The following is a 16,007-nucleotide window of genomic DNA, read 5'->3' on the forward strand; positions in this document are numbered from 1 at the left end:
TCAAAGAAGAATGGGGTGGGGTTGGACTTGAAAAGGGGCCTGCTAGCTCTGGGCTCAGAGCCAGACTCAGTACGGCTCAGGTCAACTTTCCCTCCCCATGGGGTGAGTAGCCTCCCTGTAGGACTGTGGCCACAGGGATACCCAGAGGCAGCACAGCCTAGGGAGGAAAGAGTGAGCATGCAAGAGCTGGACAGGCTGGACAGGGTGAGAAGACCAGACAGGGAGAAGCAGAGAGTCAGGGAGGCCAGCCTCCAAGCACCCTCCTCAGCTTCCATGAGGCTGGGACAAGAAGGACGTGGGGAGGACTGGAGGGACAGGGCAGAGACAAGGAAGACAGCAGAGTGACCCATCCCCTTCCCCAGTCCCGCATCATCTTGGGCTGTGACCCAAGCACCCTGTCCCTGCACCTCGCACACCTGCAGGCAAGCCCAGCGCACGTGACCAAGGCCTGGACGGTGGTTCCCACTGCCCCAATATCCAGCAGAGGCCTGGAGACATGGCTGCAGGCAGGCCCAGCCTCAGTTGCAGGAGGGGGCAGCACCCAAGGTCTTGCCCTGCGTCACCCACATAGGAGCCAAGAAGCACCAAGTCCAAAGGCGACATGGCAGGCAACACTGCACCCCGCTTCTCCCATACCCCAGCCACCTGACGCCCCGCACCCCGCTTCTCCCATACCCCCAGGACCTGACGCCCCGCACCCTGCCTCTCCCACATCCCCAGGACCTGACGCCCCGCACCCTGCCTCTCCCACATCTCCAGCCACCTGACGCCCCGCACCCTGCCTCTCCCACATCCCCAGGACCTGACGCCCCGCACCCTGCCTCTCCCACATCCCCAGGACCTGACGCCCCGCACCCTGCCTCTCCCACATCCCCAGCCACCTGACGCCCCGCACCCTGCCTCTCCCACATCCCCAGGACCTGACGCCCCGCACCCTGCCTCTCCCACACCCCCAGCCACCTGACGCCCCGCACCCTTCCTCTCCCACATCCCCAGGACCTGACGCCCCGCACCCTGCCTCTCCCACATCCCCAGCCACCTGACGCCCCGCACCCTGCCTCTCCCACACCCCCAGCCACCTGACGCCCCGCACCCTGCCTCTCCCACACCCCCAGCCACCTGACGCCCCGCACCCTGCCTCTCCCACACCCCCAGCCACCTGACGCCCCGCACCCTGCCTCTCCCACACCCCCAGCCACCTGACGCCCCGCACCCTGCCTCTCCCACACCCCCAGCCACCTGACGCCCCGCACCCTGCCTCTCCCACATCCCCAGCCACCTGACGCCCCGCACCCTGCCTCTCCCACATCCCCAGCCACCTGACGCCCCGCACCCTGCCTCTCCCACACCCCCAGGACCTGACGCCCTGCACCCTGCCTCTCCCACACCCCCAGGACCTGATGCCCTGCAGGAGTGAACTGACAGAGCGGCGGAAACCAGTGATAGTCATTGGAATGCAGAACACCGCCAACCTTCGCAAATCCCCTAGGACTTGGGGTGGAAAGAACAGAAAACCGTCTAACAGGACCATGTGCCTGGGGATGGGGTCAGCAGGGCTGCATGGGGCAGGGGGAGGGGTCCCATGCCCCTGCCTGGACGCATCCAGTTACAGCAGCTCCAGAAAGAACACACTTCAGCAGGTCTCGACAGGGCAGCAGCCACAGGACCGTGGCATAGGACAGCCCAGCTGGCCACCGTGGCACAGGACAGCCCAGCTGGCCACCTTGGCACAGGACAGCTGGCCACCTCTGCCTTTTTGGCATCCTCTCTCCAGAACTTCCTTCGGACGCTGGCTCCACTGGGAAGCAAGTTGACGTGCTGCTGTTACTGTTCTCTGGCCTGACCCAGCCTCCATGCAGAGGAACTGCGGTGCGAATTTGGCAAAGAAGGTCAGCTGTGGCTGAACCAAAACCCAGCTGACAAAGCGAGTAGGTCCTTGCAGCAAAAAGTAACTCAGACCATGTTCTGCCAGCCCAGGACCCCAGAGGCTGCCCAACTCTCGAGCTGTCCCGAGACTTAACTGGTTTTAAAACAGAAGTTGACTTTGATAGAACACTCTGAGTGACACTATGTTTAGTGTGCGTCACCCAGACTTCCACCAGGACCAGAAAGTAGGGCCGGTGCCACAGAGGTTGGGGACCCCACACCTGGCCTGTGTGCCCCTCCCCTGCAGAAGGCGCTCAGCCGCTCTTGGGCCCCCTCCTGTGGCTCCTTCAGGAAGTGCCAGGAGCAAGCTCTTCTGGGCACTTCAGGCCAACACATGTCCACAGGTGTGAGGCGCTTGGAGATGCCCAGCACAGAAACAGGGCTCATGACCTGCCCCTTTCCAGCAGCTATCTCTGCGCAAAGGGAGGCTCTACTCCAGCCCCGGCCACTAAAGATGGACTGAGACCTGACTGCCAGAGACAGCCTAGGGCTGAGGGCAGGCAGGGAAGCACAGGAGAGCACAGTTCAGAGCCACAGCCCTTTCCTGAGGGGTTTACAGAGGCTGTGACCTGCACCCCGGGGTGCACACGGTGACTGGGCAGAGACTAGGGGGACAACGGAGGTGGCATCTGTGAGAATGGAGAACTGGTCGTGCCACACCTCAGCACACACAGTCCAGTCAGCACGTGTACGCAGCTTGCCAAGACTGCAGGAGTGTAAGTGCCATGTGAGCAGTGAGCCATCCAGGCACTCAGCAGAGGGGACACGGACTGGGCAGGCAATGCAGGGCACAGTGTGGGCCACCAGGTTGGGCAGGCGGTGCAGGGTGCAATGTGGACCACCAGGCTGGGCAGGCGGTGTAGGGTATAGTGTAAGTTCCTGGTGCTGGGCAGGCTGTGCAGGGCACATTGTGGGTCACCAGGCTGGGCAGGCTGTGCAGGGCACATTGTGGGTCACCAGGCTGGGCAGGTGGTGCAGGGTGCAATGTGGACCACCAGGCTGGGCAGGCTGTGCAGGGCACATTGTGGGTCACCAGGCTGTGCAGGACACAGGGTGCAATGTGGACCACCAGGCTGGGCAGGCGGTGCAGGGTATAGTGTAAGTTCCTGGTGCTGGGCCAGCTGTGCAGGGCACATTATGGGTCACCAGGCTGGGCAGGCTGTGCAGGACACAGTGTGGGTCACCAGGCTGGGCCAGCTGTGCAGGACACAGTGTGGGTCACCAGGCTGGGCCAGCTGTGCAGGACACAGTGTGGGTCACCAGGCTGGGCCAGCTGTGCAGGACACAGTGTGGGTCACCAGGCTGGGCAGGCTGTGCAGGACACAGTGTGGGTCACCAGGCTGGGCCAGCTGTGCAGGACACAGTGTGGGTCACCAGGCTGGGCCAGCTGTGCAGGACACAGTGTGGGTCACCAGGCTGGGCCAGCTGTGCAGGACACAGTGTGGGTCACCAGGCTGGGCCAGCTGTGCAGGACACAGTGTGGGTCACCAGGCTGGGCAGGCTGTGCAGGACACAGTGTGGGTGTTTCAGGGCTGGGCAGGCTTTGTAAGGCATAGTGTGGGTTCCCAGGGAGAACCCGTCCCATGTCTCTCCTGAAAGTGAGACTGGCCAAGCTGCCGCTTCCCACCTACAGGGGCACAAGGGCCCCAACCACAGGAAGAAACAAGTGATTCGTGTTGACCAGAGTGGGCGTCTGCAACCTGAGACACTGCAGTTCCACTGGGACAGCTGTGCAGAGTCCCGTGGCTCCCACGGCGCAGGAAGGAGGCGCTGGCCGGCTGAGGTCCCCCAGCTAGGGCCGGCTCTCAGGCGGGCAGCTGCCTTCCGGTGACCCTCCCCACAGCTAGAAATGGAACAGGTCACCAAGCAGCCTCACCCATGCTTAGCACTCGGCCAGATGATGCAGCCTGCAGCGAAGGGAGCCTCTCACTGCATGGCCTCGGTCTGCACAGCGTGGCCATGACCTCAGTCTGCACTTGGGGCCAGTGACTCCTAGGAGAGTCCTCATGGTGACCAACGTCCCTGTGGCCAGGGTGCCAACCAGGGCTATGTGCTTACAGCACCTCTTTGTTGACACCTAAACCTTGTTTACCGAACACAAGGGGACTCCCAGCCCAGGCCTCACTGGATACAGCCACGCAGGCACGTGTCTCGGGGGTCCACAAACCCACCTGTCACCACTATGACTCCGCCCTCTCCTGCCCTCCTCACACTCATGGAAAGCACAGTGAATGGTGGCCACCTGGTGCCTGCGGCCCCGCAATGTGGGGACAGCAGGAGGCCCAGTGCTCTCCAGCCCGGACCGAGCAGGCTGGAGCGACAGCCGCTGCTCGCTCCCGGGCACGGGCCTCTCCCTGGGATGAGGACTCTGGCCCTTTGAGAACGGCTCAAGTGAGCAGGTGGCCTGGGGGCCAAGGTGAAGGCCAGACGCACCAGGCATGCTCCCCAGGAAGTCGTGCCAGAAGCAGCGTCCCCTGCCTCGGAGCCCTGGGGGCCCCAGCTTTTGAAAACGGTGTCTTTGTTACACACGTCCTTCCTGTGTGAGTGCTAGGTCAGTTGTGTCTCACTGTTCCCACGTGCCCTCTGGAGCTGGTTTGAAAGTGCAAGCACATGTGGCTTTGGAGTTTCCAGTCCGAGGCGAGGGTGCCACAGCACCGGCGCCTGTGCCTTCCCGAGACCCTCGCTTCGGCCCAGCTTCTCGCAGGACGGCCGCCACACGGGAAGGGCTAGGTGTGGCAGACAGGGGGATGGCATCCTGACTGGCTGATGTGTGTCCATGCCCAGTGGCGGATCGGCAAGCGTCTGACCTTAACAGGGCAGGTGGACATCAAAGCTGGCCAGCAGGCGGTGGAGATGGCATGGGGGTGCAGGGCAGTCGGCACAGCCCCGGTAGGTGTGGCTAGCGGAGATGTGGGGAGCAGTGTGTGCTAGACCAGGGCCTCCACGGTGGTCACTGGGCCTGACTCTCCCGGTGACACAGCAGTCCCCTCGCTCCACTCTGCTGCCCAGCTCCTCCTCGGGGTGCAATGAACATCACCATTGGTCCTTTTGAATGTCTCAGGAGAAGTCCCCAGGGGCGCTCCGGTGACCAGCAGTGTGGCAGGGTGGCAGGGGCTTCCTCCGTGATCACTCAGCCCCTGACACCACCAAAAGTCCTCACTGCCATCCTGCTGGGAGAAACACCGCCAGCCCTTGTGGGCCCACTGGAGTGGACGCCTACTGGCTGGCCAGGACAGCAAAGCCAGGGAAGCCATTCGACTCGAAGGAGGGTCACGGTCACCAGGTGCCACATGGGTGTGCTCATGCCTCCAGCAGGTTGGTTGCTGATACATGGCCCAAGTCCTTGGGACCCTGCCCCTGTGGAAGAGCGGGAGGGCACTCCCGGCTTTGGCCCAGCCAGCTCAGTTGTCGCAGCCATTCTGGGAGTGACCCAGCAGGTGGAAGAGCCTTCTCTCTCTGCGATTCTGCCTTTCACAGAAATACTATTTTTTAAAGAAGTGACAGCAAGCCATCACCCTTAGGACATCTGGAATGGACACCTGCCTGGCTGCCGCTACTGCCCACTGTGACTGCCCCAGGCTCGGGGCCCTGTGGCTCCGAGGGTCAAGAAGAACATGCTCTGAATGGGGCCACAGCTGAGAGTGAGGCCACTCCACTCCTGAGCCCAGAGCAGGCGCACGGCCCGACAGAGGACACAGCAAGGTGCGAGGGCCAGGCCCCCTGTAGGTCCCAGCATACTGATCACAAACCACAGCCTTGGCGGGGTGGGGGGTGGGGGACTGCTGTTTGGACAAAATCAGAGAAGGAAAAAACATGTCCAGGAGAGACAGGAAGGATAAGGCTTAGAAACACACTAGAGGAGGACTAGACAGCCATGGCGTGTCACCCGCGTGGTCTTGGGCTGTACGGCCGCGCCAGCCGAGACGCCCCCGCTGTGGGCCAAGCCTCGTGCATTTGGCCACATGTGCCCCTGAAACAGCAGACGAGCTCCTGGGGCACATTGTCCTGTGTGCCTGACCAGCTTTGGTCTCCCCCACAGGACAGCGTGACCTGTACAGTTAGAACCCTTTCCTCCTGGTCCTACGAAATGAGGACCCGTCATCCTCCACCCCTCCCTTCTCAGGGCCTTGGCCCCTGCACAATTCGAGTTGAACAACCCCATGCCACTGACCAGGACCCACAGGTGCCCAGCATGGCCGTCCAGAGGTAACAGCACAGGAAGGGCACTGCTGCTAAGCTCTGTGCTCCGACTCCATGTCCCGTGCTGATGGATCCAAAAATACATAAACATGGCTCTAGACCCTTGAGCCCCCGCCCCAAGTTCCCCTGCCTTGCCCTCACCAACCCCCATGCTTGCACACTGGACCTTCAGGGACATAGGCGTCTGGGTTCCTGCTCACTCTGGGCCACAGCAGCCACGCTGAGGTCATGCCCACACCGCAGTTACGCAAGGGCGCTAGTGTCTGTCATCTCACCCACAGCCTGGCCCTGAGGTCTCAGCTCAAGTGATGTTGCCACATCTTGGGGGTCTCAGATGAAATGTACCTGGGCCTCTAGGTGGGAAGTGCCCCCCAGCAGCAGCCCAGCTCTCCAGCACTGCCCAAAGCAGTGGAAGACAGAGTGGACAGGGGCACACAGGAGCACCCCTGGGCTTGGGGACACCAGGGCTTGCCCGGATGTTCAGGCAGAGTCTGCACTGGCCTTTCTCTCAGATTAACGGCAAGTGAGACAATCGGTCAAGGCCTCCCACCACCCTCTTTCCACCCATCCCAGTTGAACAAATACAAACAGGGCTGAGAAGCAACAGGTGCAACTGAGTGACCACCAGCTCCCCCAGTGGGACTTGGCTCTGCGCCAGCCCCTGGGCTAGGAGGCAACAGCTCCAAGTCGACATGGAGATGGAGAGGATGCCTTGGGACAGGAGGGAAGTTGGGCTGTGATGGCCCCTCCCCTGCTCGGGGTCCCGGGAGGCTGGCGGAAACCCTGGCAGCCGCTGCACGCTCCATCTGGGCCGCAGAGGCAGCAAGGGCTGCCCTGGGTGTAAGCTCAGGCTAGCCATGTCAGGAGGGTGGGGACAACTCCAACAGCCCTGGCGCACACTCCCTCACGGCCCCCAAAGAAGACACTGGCTATGGATTGAGATCAGTCAGGTCATCCAAGGCCACACAACTACACCTGCCACAAGACTGAGGCCGGAAGGAACCGCAGGCAGGGTCGGCCTGGCCCCGAGACAGAGCTGCTTTTTCAAGAGGACATAGACCCAGGCACAAAGCAACACGCATCAGGCATGGAAGGGTGCCACGTGCCAACTGCAGATGGCACCACAGCTCAGTGACACAAGCGGCAGAGACACCCCCACTCAGCAAGCCACAAGCCAGGTGCCCAGAGCTTCTCTTTTCCAACTGGTGACTGATGGAGGGACACAACCACTCAGAAAGGCAGAGTCCCCTTGCTGGACGTGGTGTACCAGATGCCCCTAAGAACCCCTGGGGGAAGGCCAAAGAACCGACCACATGGTTCTAAGAAGCCAGCATCCCACGGGAAGGGTGAACTTCCTGTGTGTGGGACAGCAAACACTGCTAGGAAAGGAGGAAGACAGACGGCTCCGTGATCTCGTGACTTGCAGACGGCCAGAAGCAAGAACACTGGCTGGCACAGGAGCACACCAACCTTGTCTGGGAAGAGCGAGGCAGGGGCCACAGCACAGCCCACCCAGCCGCACCCAGGGGTCGGCTGAGGGCTCTTGGGGTGCGTGCAACCCAGAATGCATCAGCAGCCCTGGCGTTTGCAGCCCTGGCACAGGCTCACAGAGAACGCCAGTGGACCAAGATCTCAGCGCCCAGCAAGGCACGAGCCGCCAGCCCTGCCCGTTGCCCCAGACCTGTCCTGCTTCCTGCACGTGCTTCACAGGCAAGGAGGTCCTGCTTCGAGTGGAGCCTTCCGGCCCCACAGCTGCCTCTCCCACACCAAAAGGCAACTGGGCAGAGACCAGCGGCACAGGCAGGTCCAAAACACACCTGCTACTTCCCCAAGGCCCCATCCCACTGCAGCCTCCTGCCCTCGGCTGCCAGGGGCCGTGTGGGAAGGAGTGGGTGCCCATGGTTCTCCTGGTTGCCAACATGCGTTTAAAACAACAGGTCGTGCGAGAGTCCCGCACACGGGGCCTTGTCCCAGGCTGTGAGCGAGCTGCCACATGGGGACACCCCCGCCCATCCCGCCCCAGGGCCGCTGGCAGCACTACAGCCCAGAAGGTCCCGGGAGCTGCCTCCAGAAGGCCAAGGGCCCGGGATGACGCGCACTGCCAGAGGCAGAGAACTCCCTCCTCCAGGCTGACCCACAGCCTCACCGGGCCAGCCCCAGCGGGCATCTCCCACACAGCCTGCAGGTGCCTGCCAGCACTAAGCACACTCTCACTGGGGTGCAGGAATGTCCTACTTCCACTGGGGTGGGCGGGTGCTGCCCTTGCACACGCTGCCAGTGACCCAAGTCCTGCCCCAGTACCCACAGATCATTAAATGCATTTCCACAAACCCTACAGGTACCCGCAGGTGTGAGCGCACACGTGTGTGTGTCAGTCTTCCCATAAAGTTGTGTGCACACACATGCAGGGAAGGCTCCCAGAGGGCCCACCAGCAAGGCCTGGGTGTGTGGAAACTTCCGCCAGCTTCCACCAACCGCTGCTAATCTCAGGTCCTTTGTGAGACACAAGGCAGGGACCTCCACTGCTAGGAAGAATTCCAGGTATGAGAGGCGAGCTCGCCTCCTTCCCTCGGCAATTGCCACAGCTGCTGGAGGAGCCCAGACGGTGGATGCCGTCAGCACCCCCCTCCTTGGTGCTTCCCCCAGCGTTGGTCAAGGCACACACTTGTGATGGTGGTCATTGTGGGCTCCCAGGACCGCGGGCTGCAGGCACCAGTCCCGGTTCAGCCACCACCCTTGCTGCACTCAGCCTGCCCCAGAGCTGCTCTGGGTCTGGCATTGTGCGCCTGGCCCCACCAGCGCTCTGGTGCGCAGGTTGTCCCGGGGAAAAGACAAACACGCAATGGCGATCCAGGTGGGCGCCTCCAGGCCACCTGGCAGGCAGGAGGGCTGAGGTGCTGGGGAGAAGAAAGCAGAGCCCAAGCCAGCTCCCCGCCAATGCCCAGGCAAAGGGGTTAAGGACTTATACCAGCGGTTTTGCAGATCCTCCTCTGCCCGCCCACTTTGCAGAGTCCCTGTTAGCGTCCAACGGAGGCAATAGGCACGCACTGGCCCGGGAGGCAGCCCAGGGCCTTCCAAACAGCCCAGTGGTTTTCGCACACCTTCGCGTTCTCGCGTGGGCCCCAAACTGCGCTGCGCGGGCGAGCACAAACTCCTAGCCTGGCTGCCTGGGGCCGCGCGGCCAGGAGCTCGGCCCCAGGCGCGCACACCACGGATCAACTCCGGGGCCCACCTGGCCTGGTACCGCTGGCCACCTGCTCCCCGCGCCTTGGTGGTACTTGGGCGAGGAGGGCAGCGGGGCCCCAACTCGGTCGCATCTCCAGGTCCTTCCCGGCAGGCCGGGCTTACCGTGAGCGCGGAGAACTTCTGCGCCAACGCCGGCAGGAGCAGCCCGGCGAGCAGTGGCAGCCAGCAGAGCTGGGGCAGCAGCATGGTGACCGGCACGGAGAGGGTACCCGGAGGACTCTCGCACAGAGGACTGGGCCACAGGCGGAGTACAGGCAGCGCCCTGGAGCAGCGGCCCTGCTGAGCCGGGTGGAGTGGCTGCCCTGCGTGCTCAGCGTCCTGCTCCAGGGGTCTGGACGTGGCCAGCGGGCTGCAGGCGGACGCCCAGGCTTCCCTCGCGCTGTCAAATACCCCGAGCCTCTGGGATCCTCCCCCGCCTCCGCCTCCTGCTCTGGCCCTCTCCGCCCCCGGCCCCACCTCCCCCAGCCTCCACCGCTGCCGCGCCCCTGGGCTCCGACGCCTGCTGGGGCCCAGGGGCTGCGCTGAGCAGGGAGGGCGGGCGGGACCCCCGAGCGGGTTGTGTGGTAGCCAGTTGGCGCTGTGGGCGCACCCTCGGCTCCTCCCGTCCCCACCCGGTGGCCCAAGACGTGCCCAGCAGACTCGTCCACCAGGCTGAAGGTGCAGCCCTGGCCCAGGGACTCTTAACACCACACCGACCAGCGGGATGCGGCGGGGGTGGGGGTGGGGGGAAGGTGTCTATGGGACTGCCGGATTGCCGCTCTCAGGCACTGCAGGGCGGTGCCAGAGCAGCCACCCCCACCCTGCCACTTTTGAGCGCTCTGCAGCTGTGGGGTCCCCAGCCCTGGGATCTGACAGCAGTCCTGGCTGGTGGACCTGTGGGGAATGCCCCAACGCTCAGGTGCCAGCACAGAGCAGTGGCCTCGTGGGGCCACCTCAGGCACTCTGCACACCCACACTAGGGGGCTACACACACAGCCAAAGGTGGCTCTGAGGTGCTGAGGAGACAGCCCAGAGCAATGACTGGTGGTCCCAGCACCTCGGAACCCACAGGGGAGTTGGCTGGTAAGCCGCCAGTTCAGGCAGGGGGCTACACTGCAAGTTCTGGGAACCGCCACGAGGGTCCCAGCCCCATTACCAGCTGCACAGCCTGGGCCAGGAGAAGGCTGGGCTTGGGGTGTGCAGAGGGGAACTAGGCCTCCACCTCCAGGCCCCAAAATGCTGGCGTAGCCAGGTCAGAGGCCCAAAAGGGGACTGCTCCAGGCCAGGGCAGCCGAGCAGCTGCAAGTGACTGAGAAAGCAAGAGCCTGAGAGAAGCAGAAGCAGCTAGGCGGGTCACGAGCCCTGCAGCTGCTCCCTAAACCCACGCCGCCATTGAGGCAGAGCCTGTGTCCCTACGGTGTACCCAGTGGGCTGAGGGCCTTCCAGGTCACGTGGCTTGCACAGCGCCCTCTCTGGGAAATGTGCATGTGCCTGGATTCACTTCATCCCTGCAAGTGGACAGGAATGTTAATTATTCCCATTTCACAGATGGGGAAGGAAGGCAGACGAGGCTGATGACTCAGCCAGGCGCCCCCACACCCCAACCCGGGAGACATGGCCAGATGGCGAAGCCTGCGCCCCAACTAGTCCTCCCCACTTCCTCCAGAGACACACGTGGCAGGAGAACATTGCTTGGCCATGTGGGCGAGCCTCTCGACACTTTCCTCACGGATCAACTCCGGGATCCTCAGAGGATTCCAGAAACATCCACGAGGCGCACTTATCCAAAACCTCTGACAGATGAGGCCGCGCTGGCGCCCTTAGAGGCCGCAATCTGGAAGTGCTCGAGCAGATGGAGCGCCAAGTCCTCCTTCCTCGGAGATCCGACAGGCGGAATGTGGAAAGGTGATGAGGTTCCATTCTTAGGAAGCAAAACAGCCCACTGATTAAAAACACCATGTGAGAGTCCTGCCTCTGAGCCATCTGCCTCGGCAGACCATGACCCGCAGAGGGGCCCACTCAGCACCACGTGAGGCCCACGCAGACACCAAGCTGCCTTGGCCAGTCCAAACGTGAGGAGACTAGCCCTGTCCTCCAATCTCGGCTCCCATGAGCACAGGGCACAGATCCCAACTTGTGGGAATGCCGCAGGTGCACTGGGCATCTCCATGAACAAAGGCTTTGCAAAGTGTACAAACGGGGCAGAGCCAAGGGCTCCTTTGCTAAGGGGCGATCTGCGACACCCTGAGCGTCCAGGGAGGGAGTCAGAGAGGAGGACCCAGAGCACGGTGCATACCCACACATCGCCCACCGCCCGCCAGCCGCTACCTGCATTGGCATATCTTCTCACGGTTCCAGTCCTACGTATGTGCGTTTCAGGACCTGGCTGGGCAGGCAAGAGCAGGCTCGCGGGAGCTCCTGGGGGCTCTTCATTCTCCACAACACTGCAGCTTCTTGTGGCCTGTAGTTCAGACAAGCTGTGCATGACCAATCCACACACAGGACCCAGCTTTGCAGCACAGTTGTGCAATTCCAGGACCCTAGGAGCCAAGCGAACAGCTCAGGTCAGTCGGAATCCCCAGGTCTGGCAGAGTCATCAGGGGCCCTGGCCCAGCATCCCCGTGTGTCCCTGTGGAGCCTGTCCAGTGAGCAACCAGGGTCAAGACAGACACCAGCATCCCCTGTGACGCACAGGGACAGTGAGAATCTGTTCTTCTGTGTTCTGCAGTGACGTGGGGAAGGGGTCTGCTCACCCCAGAAACACCATCGTCCTGGGCATCCTTAACAGGAGGGTGTTCCTGGGTGGTCTGCACACTGGTTGTTAACCCTTCTGGAACCAGGGCGGATGCAACTCTCACAGAGAGCAAGGAGAAAACCCAGAGATTATTATGGTGGAAGGACACAAATTCACCCAGGCTGAGTTCGGCGCAAGCAGAGGTGATGGGCAATGAGTGTGTGCATGTGTGATAACAGCTCAGGAGCACACACACACACACACACACACACACAGCCTCCCCTCATCCCATCTGTCTCTTCCTCCATTCAGTTCATATGCGGATAAAACCTCACTCCATTGCTGCATCGGCTAGACACAGCCCAGGTGTGGCTGGGGAAGCTGTTCTGTCTGCAGGCACGCAGGTCCACCCTTGTAGACACCCTCACCCACAGTCGTGCACCCACACAGCTGGAAAGTCGTCTTTATCATCTGCACCTGCCCAGCACGTGCGGACAGCTCGTGCCCTTCTGCAGGGGCCATGGCCTGGGGCAATCTGTGCCTTGCCCTCCTCTGCCCTCCTCCTTGCTCCCCACACTGGGTGTCCGCCCACTTCCTGTAAGGAGGGCCTTACTACACAAACATGCTCCCAGGCAGTGTGGACCACACAGACACGTTGTGCACTGGTGGACAGCAGGGAGAAGACACGGCAAGGGAAGAGCCTTGCAGTCAACCCTGAGCTCTCCTCCTCTGCTCCCTTCCCCCCAGAGTCCTGGCAGCCTGGATACCTGACCCCCTCCCCATGGCGTTGTACCCAGGGTTCTGGTGCCTCATGTTGGAACAGCAACAAGTGGCCATGCTGTGCTGCAGTGGTGTGAACATGATCGCCAGCCGGCTGTGCCACAACACACAGGATGGTGGTCTTCCCGGTGTTGTCTGACCACGCCTCCATCCGTGGTCTTCCCGGTGTTGTCTGACCACGCCTCCATCCGTGGTCATCTGGTGTTGTCTGACCACGCCTCCATCCGTGGTCTTCTGGTGTTGTCTGACCACGCCTCCATCCGTGGTCTTCTGGTGTTGTCTGACCATGCCTCCATCCGTGGCAGTTTCCTGAAGTTCCTGTCCTGGAACACAGAGCCTTCAAGTGGGGGTCCAGCCGTGAGGTTGGGGGCCACATGGCTCCTCACGCTGAGGCTCTTCATCTTTGCCCAGAGCAGCTCAGAAATATGCTCTGTCCTACCGAGGACTCTCATCACTGCATGATGAGGTGCCCATGGCCGGCACCTCCCCATGGAGGTGAGTGCCCTATCGAGGGCCATATCTCAGATGACACAGGTGCAGGCTGTGCCCAACGCTCCACCTCGTGTCCCCAGCACAAGTACAAGGCAGCCCCTGAGAGCTGGCAGCCTCCCGCATCACTGTCCTCTGTCATCTCCTTAGGGAAGCACCCAGCAAGCCTCCCTCTGTGTGCTCAGGGGTCGTCCTTCCTTCGTCCGCGTCACCAGCAGGACTCATCTCAACACCTACGCCAACCAGAACTGTTGTTCCCTGTAGCGACCACAACCCCACCAGGTGTGTATCACTGAAGGACATGCTGATTCCGAGAGCCCCGCACAGACACCAGGGCGGGCAGGGGTGAGCAGCGTGATGACACGATGGTTAAGCCTCTGCCTGCAATGCTGGCATCCCAAATGTATGCCAGTTCAAGTCCTGGCTGCCTTGCTTCCGGTCCAGCTCCCTGCTAATGTACCTGAGAAAGCAGCAGAGGCCGGCTCAAGTCCTTGGGCCCCTGCACCCACGTGGGAGACCCAGACAGTGCTCCTGGCTGCTGGCTTCATCCTGGCCCAGCCCGGCCCTGTGGCTGCTTAGGGGAGTGAACCAGTGGTCGGAAGATCTCTCTCTGCCTAGCCCTCTATCTGTAACTGTACCTTTCAAACAAATAAATCTATCATAGATAAAATTAAATTAGTCAGCAGAGGATTTCCATGGAAGAACACCCTGATTTGACATTTTGGGGGTTCAGATCTGGCCTCTCGAGGGTCAGGTTGGCCTCACACGTCTCAGAAGTACACACAGACACACACAACATTCAGATAAACATACATGACACACACAACATGCAAACACACACACAGACTCAACTATATGCTATAGAAACATACTCAATGAATAGACACACAAACACAGAGGACATGCAACACACAGGCAGTGTATACACACATCAGCACATACATGCACAAGCGTATGTCACATCACACCCCTACTCATGTCTGGCTTCATCCTAGGGGAAGCTGGGTGATTCCCTCTGACCCCGCCAGGGGTCCCAAGAAAGAAGCTGAACCCACGGGACAGTACAGCGCAGAGGGGCTGCCTGGCTGGCCACACTCCAGAAGTGATTGCAACACCAAATGCCTCGGGGCAGGGGCTCAGCACAGCCACAGAACGCTCCATGGGCTGCCACAGAACGCTCCATGGGCTCCCACAGCCCAGGACAGCCACAGCCACAGAACGCTCCACGGGCTCCCACAGCCCAGGACAGCCACAGCCACAGAACGCTCCACGGGCTCCCGCAGCCCAGGACAGCACAGCCGCAGGACGCTCCACGGGCTCCCGCAGCCCAGGACAGCACAGCCGCAGGACGCTCCATGGGCTCCCGCAGCCCAAGCACTTGTCCCAGCTCTGCTTCTGACCCCACTTCCTGCTCACACACACCCTGGCGGAGAGCAGCACCAGCTCGAGGCCAGGGCACCGAGCTGTCCACAAGGCAGACCAGGCTCGAGTCCCCTGCTTCCTGCCTCAGCCTCGGCCCAGACCTGGGAACTGCTGGCCTTGGGGCACTGAATTCCAAAGAGCATATTCCAGCTCTTTCTGCCCCATCTTTTTGCTTCTCAAACAGAGAAAATTAGATGCATGAGTGTTTAAGTTCTTGGGCAAGAGAGCCAAGGATTGCGCTCCTGCTCGCCCGGCGAGGTGGGCTGGCAGCCAGCACTGCGCGCACCGGCACATCCTGCTCTCTGCTTCGGTGAGCCTGGACAGCTGCCTCATGCCCAGAACACCCTGCGGCCCCAGAGCAAGACACACGGGACAGTGCAGCAGCTCCCAGTAGGCTGAGCGTCCAGTCGCCATGGAGCAGAGATGGAGCGCCCCTTTCCACCCAGGTCCTCCCCGCTGGCTGCTTCTCAATCCCTCACCAATGCCCACCTCAACAACGGGGAGCTGTTGCCACGCTGGCCCACAGCGCAGCATGGCACCCGCACCCATGTAGTGTAGACACTCCCCTCCAGGCTTAGCCTGCCAATGCTGCCCTTCAGGGCAGCCACTTCTCCCTCCCGACCCGCCAGGACTCGGCCCCCAGGTATCCCCAGGGCCACAAGGTTGGTTTGTTTGCAGGTTGTCTAGGCACTCCACGGACAGTCTCCCACATTTGGCCTCCGGCTGTCTCTGACTAAGGCCTTGGCTATTGGGCTCCCTCAACTGATCAAGCTGCCTCCATCAGCTGCCATCAGCAAATCTGGCTTCCGCTGCTGTCCCTGCACCCGCACCCCACACCCTCACAAGCCTACTGCAGCCTGCCCTCCCAAGCCACGAGACCTGCCAGCAACACCATGTGCTGGGAGCCTGACGGCCAGGAAGGTGGCCCCCAAAGTCAGGCAGGTGAGCAGGGGGTGTAGGGATGCAGAGGGGTCAGCTGCCTTTGACACTCAGTCCCACATTGGGGTTCCCACTGGAGTCCCAGCTACCCTGCCTCCAGCTCAGCTCCCAGGTAATCAATCCTGGGAGGTAAAAGATGGCCCAAGGGCTTGGGCTCCTGCACCCACGTGGGCTGCGGCATTGCAGGTGGTGGCTTTACCCACTGTGCCCAGGCCAGCACCTCAGCTTTGCCCGCTGTGCCCAGGTCAGGCCGGCACCTCAGCTTTGCCCGCTGTGCCCAGGTCAGGCCGGC

At 61.8% G+C, this 16,007-nt stretch overlaps 1 protein-coding gene across 2 annotated transcripts in view; it reads right to left on the bottom strand.

Moving 5' to 3' along the window:
* The window catches only part of SMOC2 (SPARC related modular calcium binding 2), a 94,984-nt gene extending 85,397 nt beyond the window's left edge, over nt 1–9,587 (bottom strand). For both annotated transcript variants that reach the window (XM_058670620.1, XM_058670617.1), the window contains exon 1: nt 9,475–9,587. In XM_058670620.1, the coding sequence (XP_058526603.1) occupies nt 9,475–9,558 (84 nt within the window). In that variant the 5' untranslated portion in view covers nt 9,559–9,587. The remainder of the gene's footprint in view (nt 1–9,474) is intronic.
* Between the last annotated feature and the right edge of the window lie 6,420 nt (nt 9,588–16,007).

This window comes from Ochotona princeps, chromosome 1, assembly GCF_030435755.1.
Source record: "Ochotona princeps isolate mOchPri1 chromosome 1, mOchPri1.hap1, whole genome shotgun sequence".
Lineage (NCBI taxonomy): Eukaryota > Metazoa > Chordata > Mammalia > Lagomorpha > Ochotonidae > Ochotona > Ochotona princeps.